Consider the following 14,794-nt stretch of genomic DNA (forward strand, 5'->3'; position numbering starts at 1 on the left):
GACACCCACCGGAAGAGGACAGCTCAGTGGCTTCCTGGGGCGGGGAAGGGTTACCAGGGCCACAGAGAAACTTTCGGGGGTGACGAATATGCTTATTATATCAATGGTGATGCTTCCTAGCGTATTCATATGTCAAAACATACCAAACGACACTCTTCTAAAACAGCGGCTTAAAAAAATAAAATAAAATAATAAAATAAAATGAGAAGCTTATTCTATGTCAATTACACCCGAATCAATTTGCTGGGGGCGGGGGAGGAAGAGTAACAGAGAGATTAAAAATAAAAAGGTAGCTTCCTAGGTTATTTAATCATGACCTCCCTTCCATATAACACTCTTCCCAAGAATAGAATTCCCCACCATTTATCAAATTTAATTACGTTTTAAAATATTAATTTAGAATATCGTGGAGAGTTTCAATCTAGATAGGAAAGTTATTTATGGACTAGGGGTTGGATTCCTTCATCTCTCATGGTATTTCCAGCTCTAGAATTGTGTGAATGAGTGAGGGTTAGTGTGCGAACGTGTGACTAGGTGAAAGTGTCTAAGTGTGAATACGTGTGTGTAGTATGACAGATAGATAATGATTAATAAAAAAGTTCTCACTATAGTTGGGCCATATTTCTATCTTCCTATAATTATTAAGGGTCCTAATTTTTAAATAACAAGAGGTAAAAAAGGAACAGAAGGAGGAAAAATGGTTAGCTGCCATGACAACCTGAGGAAACCAGGAGGCAGGAACCACCAGGAGGACAAGGTAAGGTGTCTGCCGTCCGTTTCTACCTGTCACCCTGAGACCCTTACCTTTAGCACAGGAATATGGAAAACCTGTGAGGCCTTGGAGAAGAGGTATTTCCAACTGAGACTTTGGAAGCTTTCTCTAAGGCCATATTGAAATATGAAAAAAAATGTGCAAGCTTTAAGAAAAAGAAAAAATTGGGGAAAAATATAATTCACGTATCACGTATTATATGCATCACTGAAGTATACACCAGGAGGTAAAGTGTTTCCCTTCTTCCTTTTTTCTTTTTTTAAACCCTAAAGGAGGCGAGTATAAAAGCAGAACTCCTCGTATGAACTATGAATGGTTTCCAAGGAGCTTGGGTCCATCACAGAGGGTGAGTTTGTTTCTATTTTGAACAAAGGTTTTAAAACCCAACAATCCCTCTGAGGATAAGTCCTTTGCAAATGCCCTTTGTTGTAAGGACCAAGGAGCTGCTGGGCACCGTAGGAGATCCCCCCCTCCCCTGTGCCCCCCAGTACTAGATGTGAACATTTGTAAGAAACGATAGATCTCCTCTCTCCCATTTGTTCTAAGAAGGGTCAGCCTGGCCTACATCGTGGCCTGCCAATTAATGAAGATGTAGAAGGAGAGCTGCCAGCAAGATGACTGACGTGAAGCAGGGCACCTTTAAATAGCCCCGGTGCCTGCCGCGCTTACGACGGGCTGTTTCTGCTTTCAGGAGGATGAGAGACACTTCACTGGAATTCATCATCATCATGATTCGGTTCCATGTCAAAACTAAAACACACAGACAGCCCTAAGCATGAAATGGAGCTCTGGGTGTTGCCCCAGGCACCCAGAGGCCGCTTGTTCCATTCCTGGTCAGGGCACAAGCTTGGATTGCAGGCTTGATCCCCATTGGGGGAGGCAGCTGATCAGTGTTTCTCTCTCTCTCTCTCTCTCCATCTTCCTTCCTCTTTCTCGAAAAGAATCAATAAAACATATTTTTTTAAAAAGAGAAACAGAATCCAATTTTTTTTTGGTTTCTATTTGATGCTTTAACAGTTTAATACATACTCATGAGGAAACTGTACAAACGGATTTTCCAGGAGTTGGTTCTCGATCAGCACTATCTATTTATTTATGTAACACTCATATTGTGCCTAGTAAGCGCCCAAGACTATTTTAACTTCTTTACAAATAGTCCCTTTAGTCACAAAATACTGATATAATCTCCATTTTTTTCAGAGAAGGAAACTGAGGGACAGACATGCGAACTGCAATAAATTGAATTCTGCTGCAACTTCGTGAACTTAGCAGAGGACCTGAACTCCAGATGGGAACACAGCCCATCGGACCCCTGACGTATCCTTGTGAGGCCCCGAGCAGAGAGCCCAGTCCCACCAGGACCAGACTTCAGACCCGCAACGGTGAGCTCGCAAGTGGCTGTGGCTTTAAACTGCTAAATGTGTGGTCATTAGTTAGAAAATAGTAGACAGTTAATACACCCCCTGTCCGGTAGGAGCTGCCTGCCTTCTGAGGAGGGAGGAGAAGGGATGTCCTTCAGGTGGCTGGGAGCACTCACGGGGTCCTAGTGCGACTGTGGGTGACTCAGAGGACAGAGAGAGGAGCTGGCGTCGCTGATCCCCACGGGCACAGCCAGGTCAGCCGGGCGAGTGGGCACAGTGTGGCAGCAGCTGGCCTGCGGCCACAGGGCTCACGGGCACTAACGGACAGTGAATAATTCAGCTGTAAAGTCTAAGAGGGTGGGTCAGATAACCTAAGAGACTGGAAGGCAGAGAGGCCAGGCCTGGGGTGGAAGCAGGTAGTCAGGATTGACATTCGTCACAAGCATATGAGTGTTGTATGCCAGGCGCTGTGCGGAGTGTTTTTCATGCATCACTTCATTCATCCTCAGGGCAACCATTTATTTATTTTAAAAAAAAAAAAGATATTTTTATTGATTTCAGAAAGAAAGGAAGGAGGGAGAGATGGAAACATCAATGATGAGAGAGAATTATTGATCCCCTGCCTCTTGCACTCCCCCTTCTGGGGATCCAGCCCACAACCCAGGCATGTTCTCTGACCAGGAATGGAACAGTGACTTCCCAGTTCATGGGTTGAGGCTCAACCACTGAGCCACACCAGCCACACCAGCGGCGGTTGGAGGTTGGCAGGTGGGGCACCAAACAGAATTCATTTATGTCCTAGCCCAGTGGTCAGCAAACGGCGGCTCTTTGGCCCCTTGAATGTGGCTCTTCCACAAAATACCACAGTCTGGCTGAAACCGGTTTGGCCCAGTGGATAGAGCGTTGGTCTGCAGACTGGAAGGTCTCAGGTTCGATTTCGGTCAAGGGCATGTACCTTGGTTGTGGGCACATCCCCAGTAGAGGGTGTGCAAGAAGCAGCGGATCGATGTTTCTCTCTCATCGATGTTTCTAACTCTCTTCCCTCTTCCTCTCCCTTCCTCTCTGTAAAAAATCAATAAAATATATTAAAAAAAAACACACAAAACAAACAAACAAACAAACAGAAAAACACGGCCTGGGCGAGTCTATGTTGAAGAAGTGGCATTAGAAGAAGTTTAAGTTTAAAAAGTTTGGCTCTCCAAAGAAATTTCAATCGTTGCACTGTTGCTATTTGGCTCTGTGGACTAATGAGTTTGCCGACCACTCTCCCAGCCTATCATACTCAGGACTCGTATGCAGCGGGAGGAGGAGTGTCAGGACCCTCCCCGGGGGCTGGGATGGGGCAGGCCACCCTAGCTTACTTCCGCCATCAAACATTCCCTGGGCAGATCCCACGCTGGCTAAGCTCCCTCCTGGCTGGCATTTGGCTCCCATTGTAGGGTGGCCACAAGAATAGATGTCCTGCTGCTACTGCGTCTGAGTTAGTGGGAGGCTGTCGCCGGGGCCAGATGGCTCTGGCGCGGACAGGAGGGAATCTCTGGGCCGTCAAAGAAGGGGGAGGGACCCAGCTGGACTTCTGTTGAATGACTCCCTCTCCCTGATGGTTTCTGTGGGGCATGGACACAAGGAGGGCAGAACACAGGGCCAGGGAAACGTAGCAAGCACTGTACAGGGTGGGTTTTGGGAGCCCAGTGATGGGGCCCTGGAACGTAAGCAGGAAAGAAGGAAGTAAAGAAGACTGGCAAGGGCACGGCAGGCCCCAGCTTCCAAAAGGGATTCAGTTGTCAGCCCTGGCACGTAAGGTGAAGGTCAGGCAGATGACAGAAGCAACAGTCAGGACAACGTGCCATTCAAAACAGCCGAGAAAGTCCCTGACTCACCTGCCTGCCAGTGTTAGAATCATCAAAATACAACGGGGAGAGGCAGACCTAGAGACATTGCTTTCCTTGGTCTGGGCGGGGCCTGGACAGCAGTATTACTTAAATGAAAACCCCCCAAATAGTTCTAACTTGTAATTTGCTGCCAAGGGTTGAACACCACTGGCCTAGACCCAGGGTGGGGAACGTCCGGCCCTCAGGCCATACAAGGCCTGTGAAATCTGGTGAAATCATTTGGTCTGGCCCTGCCAAGGCATTAGGGGCGAGTTAATTAAATGTTGGCGAAATATAGCAGGCTAATGTTGTATGGCCCATGAATGATGTTATAAATATCCAAATGGCCCTATCCCTAGCCTACTCAGTGGTTATTGATATATGTTTGGAGGAGCAGGAACAGAAAATGTATCTATAATAGAAAGCTTTTTATTCTATGGTCCATGTCCTCTCCCCCCCTCCCCCCCAACATCTTAGTGAAGGGGCCGAAACAGGTTTGGCTCAGTGGATAGAGCGTCGGCCTGCGGACTGAAAGGTCCCAGGTTCGATTCCGGTCAAGGGCATGTACCTTGGTTGTGGGGCACATCCTCAGTAGGGGGTGTGCAGGAGGCAGCTGATGGATGTTTCTAACTCTCTATCTCTCTCCCTTCCTCTCTGTAAAAAAATCAATAAAATATTAAAAAACAACAACAACAACAACAACACAACAACAAAAAAACAAAAACTACTTAGTGAAGGGTTTGTGGCAGCAGTTTTAAAAAGCCTATTCTGACATTCCCACCTGGCCAGGGAGAGCCATTGGTGGAGTGCACGGACATTTTTTATTGTGTGATAGTGATACACTAAAGAATCAGTATAACTTACAAGCCAGGCAGAAGAAGAAGAAAAGACCCCGCGGCCACCTGGAATCCAGACCTTTCTTAACGCAGTTGCTGTTACTGGTTCTCTCACCTCCCAGCACCCCCTCGCCTCCCCGCGGGAGAGCCTCTGTCCTCAGTGGCGTCTGCAGTATGAAGAAGCAGGTGCTCCTGGCAGTCTGGAAACCCAGGGGCTGGCCTTGGGGAGGGCGTGCGGTGTGGGGAGGAGGATCAAGTGACCAGCTGTGAGCGGGGAGCCAGGCAGCGCTTGTCACAGCCCCTGACAGGGGCAGCGGCGGGCGAGGCGTTTGTTAAAGACGTGCCCGAGACATCCCTTTAGGCCCAGCACAATGGAGTCCCAGATGCTTTCAGAAAAGCCAGCCTTTCAACGCACTTGTTTTCCCAGCCCTGGCTGCCGCCGCCACACTGACAAGCCCGCCCGAGCACAGGGGCTTGGAGTTCAGGGGCCCCCGGATCTGTCCGACAAGAACAAAAAGGTGCGACTTGATCTCTCTTTTTCTCTGGGCGAATCACTCGGGGCGGAGCATTTCCTTGGGATGATTATTCCGTTATAAGCCCAGACGCTTAACGTGAACCCACTGCTGCCTTTCTTAGAAGGCACGAATCAGGTGAGTGGCAATGGATCGGGGTGCAGACTGTGCAAGAGCCACAGGCCGTGTGAATAATTCAACCCACAGGTCCCCGGAGCAGCACTGCATCAGGAGAGCACTTGCTCTTCCCAGGAGATGGTCGGGAACCAGAGGAAAGAGGAAGCCAAATATCCGACGGTAGGGGAAGTCCTGGGAGGGAGGGGAGGTCCTGAGAAGGAGGGGTATGGGACGGGGGGCCAGTTCTTGGGAGGATGGGAGGCCACAGGCAGGACTCTGGAAAGGGTCTACAGAAGGGGTCCAGGGAGGACTGCCTTTCTCAATATGAGCTGGAGGACAAAAACAAGAAGGTGCAATCTTGTTTAGGGGGTGGATATAAATAACCAAAGGGCCCGTTAGGTGACACCACCAGCCAGAGTGGCTCAGGGTCTATGGGCCCTTAAATTAAGGTGACCAGACGTCCCGATTTTTAACGATTTGTCCCGAGTCGTTTTAAAAAAGTCCCGATTTTTAACGCCACGGGACGCGGGACAAATTGTTAAAAATCGGGACTGTCCCACCAAAAGTGGGATGTCTGGTCACCTTATCTTAAATCCCCCACAAGGGCCTGGCCTAGAGCAGGTCCCTGAGGTAGCCCGGGCCCGCAGGAATGGGGGAGCTGGGGCCCTGAATCACGCAGGGGCTTTTGTGTGGTTTCCAGAGGCAGCGGCTCCCGTGGAGGAGAGGCCTGCAAAAGATCAAGAGCTCCCCGCCCCCTCGCACAGAGCGGCCCATGCAGAGGTCCTCCCCGGCTCTAAAGAGCTAACGGCTCTCCGGGGAAAAGCTGTCACTCCCGGCTAATGAGGCCTGGCAGACGGCAGTGTGAGACAAGACAAAGGAGGCCAGCCTGCCTTCCGAGAGGCTGGGAAACAGAATCACGGCCGTGTGGCCCCCGGCCCCGGACCGAAGGTCTCCCAGGTGGGGAAATAACCAGAGCGCTGTCGTTTTTTGGTGCAAGGCCTGAGCACACTGCAGGAAGGACCTCACCGTGGACCGGGCTGGGATCCGCGTTATGTGGATGGCAAACACTGATGGCTGGGAGTCACGCTGTTACAGCCGGTTTGGGAAACACCAGGGCACATACCACCTGACTTCCTTTTCATAAACAGTCAAAACCATACTAGCAGTCAGCAGCTGTATATCACTGCAGTTTGCCCAGGACCAAACCAGAGAGGGTTGGACCTGCATTACCGCCATTTGCCCACCATCCAGAACTGAAATATCATGGCTGACATGTACACATAAGGAACTGTTTGACATTGAAATTGGGTCTCGAAAGAACTGGTGGCCCAGAAAGAAGCTCACTAGACTGATGCATATGTCTTTCAGCATAACGATTATTGCTTGTCTCATCTTTGATTCTTATATTTCCAGTAGGACATGATCTCACTCATCTAGGGGAAATGGTGAACAGCATAGACTGATGAACAAGAACAGACTCAGAGATAAGGAGCCATGGGTCAGACTGTTGGACCTCAAAGGGAGGGTGGGGATAAAAGGGAGAGATCAACCAAAGGACTTATGTGCCTAACCAGTGGTCAAGGACAAAAGGGGGGTGGGGGCTGGAATGGGGGGTTGAGGACAAATATGTGATACCTTAATCAATAAAGAAATTTAAAAAAAGAGTCAAAAGCAATGTATGGTAAATATACTAAAAACCATTGACTGTCTATACTTTATTTTAGCTGCCACCGTGGCTCCCTTGAGAGCACTCTCCTCCTGTAACAATCCAGCGGGAGCACCTTGCTCACCACGTCTAGTCAGGAGTGGCCCCAGAAATAGAAGAGGCCAAGGCAGAAGGCAGTCTCGGCCCAGAGGACATTACCTTGGTCCCGTGGTAGAAGTCATCCACGCACGTGGCGTTCATGAAGGTCTGGTGGAAGTGGGTGCTGGTGTCGATGCCTCCCGGGATCACCAGCTTCCCCGTGGCATCGATCACCTTGGCCCCGCCTGGGATCATGAGCTCTCGGCCCACCTGCTGGATGATGCCGTTCTCAATGTAGACATCAGCCTCGTGGGTGCAGTCATCGTTCACCACCTTGCCTCCCTTGATGAGAATCCGCACGCTGGCTGAATTGGCAAGCATGTTCCTGTGGAAGACGCGAGGGGGGACACTGGTCAAGGTCAAAGTCCCTTTTCACGGTCACCAGGCTCCCGTCCCTTCCCATTCGAGCTCCAAGTCCACGGGCAGAGTCGAGTGAGGACAACCTGAGGACATCGGTCCTATAGCCAATAGATTCTATGGTTCTACTGATGGGGGTGAGTGGGGAGTCGCTGACCTCTTAGTGGGACTTACTGGGGGTCACAATGCAGTGGCAGTCAGGGTGAAGTCAGGGCCCTCAATGTTTACCTTCCTGAAATGCGTGTAGGCTCTGAAGCCTTTTCATATCTACTATCTCATTTTATTCCAGAGAAAACCCGAGGGCGGGCATTTTACAGATGAGAAGGCTAAAACTGCTAAGTAAGGAATTTATGGCTAGAAGTAGCTGAGTCAAACACAGATGTCTTGTACGAAGAATGCCCCCACTGAGCCACATGAAGATATCAGAGAGTCCTGGGCCGGGCCTCAGAGAGCCAGATTCTCCAAGCCTCACAGCTGCTTCATTCACATCATTCTTCAGATGGATTCTGCTTCAGTTCACCCTCCCGTATTTGTCTCAAAAAGTCCACTACACTGATAAGCTCATCTAAGGAGCTTTTGAAAAATACCTCTTCTCAAGCCCCACCCCCAGAGATTCAAATTTATTTGATCCATACTGGGTCCCCAGAATCAGTTTTACTACTTGATGATGCTTTGAGTTACCCGTTTTACTCTAAAATGTGATGTAGCCAGTGAGCCAATATCTAGCCCACTGGCTGGCTTCATGCTACGGACTAAATGTTTATGTCCCCCTCCCCTTCATACGTTGGAGCCTTGATCCCATTGTGATGATATTTGAGGGTGGGATCTTTGGGAGGTCACCAGGGTGGGCCCTCATAAGTGGGATTAGTGCTCTTATAAGAAGAGACATGAGAGCTCCCCCCCCCCCCCCCCCATATGAGGACACAAAGAGCAGATGACAGCAAGCAAGCAAGAAAGCTCTCACCAGGAACTGAACTGGCGGGTGCCTTGATCTTGGACGGCCCACTCAGAACCGTGAGAAGTGAGTTCCCATTGTTTAAGCCACAGCGTCTATGGTATCATTAGAGCAGCTCAAGCTGCCTGAGATGCCACATTGGGCAGAAACGAACATTATAATCAAATCATCGTGAAGTAACAACTGGGCCCTAAAATAAAAGCCACCACCTTAAAGACTTCTGGCAATACTGCACATTCCTATTTGCTTAGCCAGAAACGTCTGATCATCCAGCTGTTTTGTCTATGCAAATGAAAGAATTCAAGCCACACGTCTCTCCTCCCAGGCAAAAAATGGAAAATATGCCAGACAGTTAAATGCTATTAGAAAAAAAAATAAATCAGAGATATGGAATTCCAGAGCCGCCGAGCTTCATCCAGGCGACCCTGCGGTCTGTTGGACTTCACTGACAGTGGCCTTGAACCAAAGGGAACCAATCTAGGATGGTGTGATGGGTGATGCTATGCTGCAAATACCAAGGTCTTAAATAAATTTTACAATTTATTCAGGGAAACAATGATGCCTTCCATAGCAGGATGGTGGGCACATTGGCTAAGCCAAGATTTATCCAACTGGACACGTCTTGTTCCCCCAGTTTCCTGGTTCTGTGGCCTGGGTTCCTTATGTTCCCAAATCGGTGACAAGCTGCTGATGTGCGAGCTAGGGGAACGGGGACTTCTGAAGGGTGTGGGTCGAGGGAGTAACACCCTAACCTGGGAGTGCAGTCTCGTGAGAGAGCCTCTCCATGTTTAAAATGCCAGTAGTGAGTTATTGCTCTCTGCCATCCAATCACTGTCTTGCTGGATAACGGGGAACTTCCCCCCACCCTCCTGCCCTTTTCACTGCTGGGGAGCAGCTCCGATGCAGGATGGCACTGGGGGCATCCTGCCGAGGGGTCAGGTTCCTGCAGCGGCTGCTTCTCATTCATGGAACGCACTCCTAGAAGGCGCATGGGGTTAGCCCTGCCAAGGAAATGACAGCCCCGACGCCGGGTTTTGGAGTCGCCTGCTTCTGTCATCACCTTCCACAGCCCCCCTGCGCCTGCGGGGAAGTGTGAGACGAGTGGAGCCTGCACAGTCTGTCCCCCAGCAGCTGGGCCGGAGGACACGGGGCTCGGCACAGACACGGGGGCCAACGAGGGGCAAAGACGACACTTCCTGCATAAAGACTTAACATTACTCTGACAGGGACTGGTGGAAGGCATACACTTCTTGTTCACAGGCATTGGTTTAAGACACATTCATCTTTTTAATAGAATCCACAGAAAAATGTGCGATTTTTACAAACCGTCCCTGTGATATCAAGGAACATGGGAGACCAGAGCTACACAACTGCCCTGTGACATGAAGGGCCTATGGCATTTAAGCCAATCCTAATGGCAACTGGGGTGTGGGGGCGGGGAGGGATGTGTGTGGGAGTCCTTACCAGGCTAAGATCAAGTAAGAGGTTTTAATCCGGGCCTCATCTGGCCTGGCCCAGCCCAGGGTGGCTGGGCTTAGCGAGCAAACACCACCAGGGGGCTGGGGGCAAAGGCGAGATTCCAAAGGATCAGCCAGGAGAGGGTGGCAAGACCACTTGTCTGACTGGATTAGCCAGGAGAGCCAGGGCAGTTGTCGGAAGATGGAGCGGAGAGTGTGTGTGAGTGTGGGACAGGCTGCTCTCCGTGGTGACACAGCCCACACATGCATCGGGGCAGCAAACTAGCCCCGTTAGGTGCCCGCCCCACCACTGTGGTCAGCAGTCTCTGCGTTTGAGGCTCAGGGAAGCCGAGCACTGGCGAACAGCAGTAAGTGCAAGCTCACTCCTCCTGCCCAGGCCCCAGAGCAGGGCAAAGGGGGGTGTGCACACACCAGGGGCCAGAATTCCTGGCTCCTGACAGGAGCCTGACCACAGAACACCAGGCCTTTCGTGACCAGTGGAGTCACCATCACCCACCCTCCCCTGGCTGACCCCTGGCAGATTCCTCTGCCTGCTGCGCTTTCCACGCTCCCACCAGCTGTCTCCGGCCCCAGAAGGAATTCCATTGCCTCCCCAGTGAGCGTGGCAGCTGTGGATCAAGGGCTTGCAGTGCCCGAAGGGACTGTTTCCTGGAACCACAGCCAAAGGGCAGAGGGGCCGGCACCCACCGCCAGAGGAGGGGGCAGGGGCTCGCCTACCCTGAGACCCACATCCTCAGATGGGGGTGGGGAAAGGCACAAAAAGGGGAAGAGAATGAATGAGTTTTCCTAATTATGAAAGTATCACAATCCCATGAAGTCCAGACTTGGGGAAGACATTGAGCGGGGAAATAAGACTACGTTTTTCCCCCTTGTGAACTAAAAATGAGTAGGAACTGCAGCCACCGCCAACATCTGGCAAACAACTGAGGGAGAGAAGGAAGACACCAAATTGTAAATACGGTATCATTCCATTCATATACCATTCAAAATCAAAGGGATTGTAGTGTTTAGGCAGAGAGTGGTAGAACCATGAAGAAAAACTGGGTTCCATCAAAACCAAGGAAATGATTCGGAGAGAAGTCAGGATATGGTTAGGGGGTTGGGGGGAGGGCTGAGTTTAGAAAGTGGTGCCTGTGGGGGAAGCTGTTTAAAAGCTGCATCTACTCTAGGCCAGTGGTCGGCAAACTCATGAGTCCACAGAGCCACATATCAACAGTACAACGATTGACATTTCTTTGGAGAGCCAACTTTTTTAAACTTGAACTTCTTCTAACGCTACTTCTTCAACATAGACTCGCCCATGCCATGGTATTTTGTGGAAGAGCCACACTCAAGGGGCCAAAGAGCCGCATGTGGCTCGAGAACCGCAGTTTGCAGACCACGACTCTAGTCTATCTGTGAGGGGGAGATTACACAGGTTTTTTGCTTTACATTATGCTTTAAACTCTACATATATATTTTCTGCACTTTTCTGTATGTGTCAGAGCCGGGGATGAGGCATGACTTGGGGGCTAGTCTTCCTGCTTCTTTACTCGGCCCAGGCTGACAGTGGCCTGGGAGAGCGGAGACTGTGGTAACCCGGAGGAGGTTGTAGTGGAGTCATTAGAAAGTGCCATAGAGGGGACAACCAAGATGGCGGCATAGGGCAGACACCCGAATGCAGCCTACCACAACAAGTTTGAATTTAGAACTGAAAAACGGGGGAAACATCACCCTGAAGCGCAGGACGGCTGGCTAAAGGGAGGCTTTACCATCTGGGAAGGAGAGAGAAGGCGCGCTGAACCTCAGGAACTGTGAAGGTACGGAAAACTGTGCGTGCGAAAAAGCGGCTGCAGAGTTCGCTGCCGGCTGGCTTGCAGAGCGTGGAGAGGGCGGGCCGAGTTCACTACCGGCTAATTCCCTGTGCGTGGAGAGGGCGGACAGCTAATGCGTGGCTGGCTTTCTTGCTCGGGAGGAAAACAAAACCACCCTATTGCGCTGACAGATGGCCCCAGACAGGGAGAGGCCAGTCTGTCAGGCAGTGGGCAGAGATCTCTCGGAGGTGTGTGAAGCCAGCAGCCATTACTGCGGGACTCAGAAACCAGGCCCTCATAGGGAGGGGCTGAATAAAGCTTGTCTGCATCACCCAAGACTACGCCCCATCCAAGCAGAGCATAGAGGCCCTTCCAGTGGCTAGCTTCCTCGTTTGCTGCCAATAGGACTCTCCTAGGGAGGGGCAGACAGGAATCTAAAGATTGTCTGCGCCTATACCAAAGAGGTGCGCGCGCCTACAACCAATTGTGCGGGATTCAACAAAGCTTGTCTTTGCCACCCGAGACTCCGCCCATCCAAGCAGAATACAGAAACCCTCCTAGCTGTGATACTTCTGATCCTCATAGCCAATTGGCTTGGAGATCAACGCTTCCCAGTGATACCAACAACAAGCAAGGCTTAACAACAAGACTACCCACCCATCCCACAAAGGGCTACACCAAGACTGTCCACCTCAGGTAACTGGGAGGCTGACTCACTGAACCATATAGGACACCTTAGCACACAAAGCCACCCTACCAACTCAGGGAAGCTGTGAAAATCCCAAGACAAGGAATTAGATCACAAACAAAAGAAATGGAGGAAAAGAAGAGACTGGATATAGAGTTCAAAACCACGATTATAAGGTTTTTTTAAGAATTTCCTAGAAAAGGTCGATAAGACCTATGAGGAGATGAAAAGGGATCAACAAGAACTACTAAGGGATCAACAAGAACTAATAAGGGATCAACAAGAAATAAAGAATACATTGTCTGAAATAAAAAATATTATACAGAGTCCTAAAAACAAAATGGAAGATCGCAAGAATCAAGTCAAAGATTTGGAACATAAAGAGCCAGAAGATACTCCTCCACAGAAGCAAGAAGTCAAGAGAATCCAGAAAGTTGAAGATGATTTAAGAAACCTCTGGGATAACTTCAAGCAAACCAACATCAGAATTATGGGGGTCCCAGAAGATGAGAGAAAGCAAGATATGGAAAACATACTGAAAGAAATAGTGACAGAAAACTTCCCCCACCTGGTGAAAGAATTAGACTTACAAGTCCAGGAAGCGCACAGAACTCCAAACAAAAGGAATCCAAAGAAGACCACACCAAGTCACATCATAATTAAAATTCCAAGAGCAAAAGACAAAGAGAGAATATTAAAAGCAGCAAGAGCAAAGCGGGTAGTTACCTATAAAGGGGCACTCATACGATTGTCAGCTGATTTCTCAACAGAAACCATGCAGGCCAGACGAGAATGGCAAGAAATATTCAAGTTAATGAATAGCAAGAACCTACAGCCAAAAATAATCTATCCAGCAAAGCTATCACTCAGAATCGAAGGCCAGATAAAGAGCTTCACTAATAAAGAAAAGCTAAAGGAGTTCATCACAGCGAAACCAGAATTATATGAATTGCTGAAGGGGGTTCTTTTAGAAGAGAAAGTAAATAAAGATAAAAACTATGAACAACAAATATGTAACTATCAACAAGTGAATCTAAAAACCAAAAAAAAAAATTTTTTAAATCTGATGAACAATATTAACTGGTGAATATAATAGAATCAGAGGTATGGAAGGGGAGTGAACTGACGATTCTTGGGGAAAAGGCGAGAGGGGGATGTGGGAAGAGACTGAACATAAACTGTGCACCTATGGATAAGGACAATGGGGGGTGGGGAAAGGGCAGAGGGTGGGGTGGGAACCTGGTGGAGGGGGAAAAATGAGGAACTTTTGTAATAATATGAACAATAAAGATTTATTTAAAAAAAAAAAAAGAAAGTGCCATAGAATAGAAAAGGCAGGAGCAGCCTGGCCAAATTAAAAACAAACAAACAAACAAACAAGCAACCGCATATCAGCAAACAAAAATGATATATCAAGTATTATGACAACCATGTAAAAATATGGACACAAAAAACAGACTAGATGGAAACAAACATCAGGGTTTGTGTTATGGGATTATAGGTAATTCCCTCCTCCAATTTTTCAAACTTTCTATATCGGATTATATGGAGTTTATAATGAAAAATGAATACGGCCATTTAAAACCACGTACATTTATGTTGTTTGGGAAAAAAAATTGAATGAAGATGAGAATTTGCCCCTCTTCTGCTTAGGAAATCTTGCCCTCATCTGCAACCTCCTGGAAGATTTCCTAGAGGGACTGGGCTGTAGGACAAACCCGTCTTCTTCCTTATTTTGACTTAAACAGATTTCAGGAAGGTGCAGGCTTTTTTCTCTGTGATGACAGACTCCTGCAGAGGCACCAGGCAGCCCCTCTTGTGCTTAAATTGTGCTTCTAGCTCTCTCTCCCAAATGCAACGCTTTTACCAGTCACGGATTTTACATAATGACGCTTTTGCCCAATCAGTGACACACCCCTGCCGTGCCTGCTTCTGCCAGCTGTCTCCTCATGGGCCCGACCGACTCAGCTCCATCACCGAGACAAACAGGCATTTCCACCCCAATCAAATTCCTTGGTGATGTGGAGCCTGAGAAGCAACCGCATCAGTGTTTGTGGAAACTCACGAGAAATGGAACCCAGTTTTGAAGAGAGAGGCGCAAGGTGGGTGAGGCACTGCAGCTAGATCATTCCCTGCCGGAGACAAACTCACTCGGGCGAGATAGCCTGGCTCATGCAGGCAGCACGGTGCCAAGGGGCCAAGGTGGCACTCAAAGGAGACTGAAGAAGGGCTGTGGGCGAAAACGACCAG

General features: G+C 49.2%; 1 protein-coding gene across 1 annotated transcript in view; it reads right to left on the reverse strand.

Annotated features, from left to right (window-relative positions):
* The window catches only part of DPYSL5 (dihydropyrimidinase like 5), a 55,309-nt gene that overhangs the window by 26,450 nt on the left and 14,065 nt on the right, over nucleotides 1–14,794 (reverse strand). The window contains exon 2 of the mRNA XM_036434984.2: nucleotides 7,334–7,598. Coding sequence (XP_036290877.1) covers nucleotides 7,334–7,594 — 261 coding nt within the window. The 5' untranslated portion in view covers nucleotides 7,595–7,598. The remainder of the gene's footprint in view (nucleotides 1–7,333; nucleotides 7,599–14,794) is intronic.

This window comes from Pipistrellus kuhlii, unplaced genomic scaffold (genome assembly GCF_014108245.1).
Source record: "Pipistrellus kuhlii isolate mPipKuh1 unplaced genomic scaffold, mPipKuh1.p scaffold_m20_p_13, whole genome shotgun sequence".
In the NCBI taxonomy this organism is placed as follows: Eukaryota; Metazoa; Chordata; class Mammalia; order Chiroptera; family Vespertilionidae; genus Pipistrellus; species Pipistrellus kuhlii.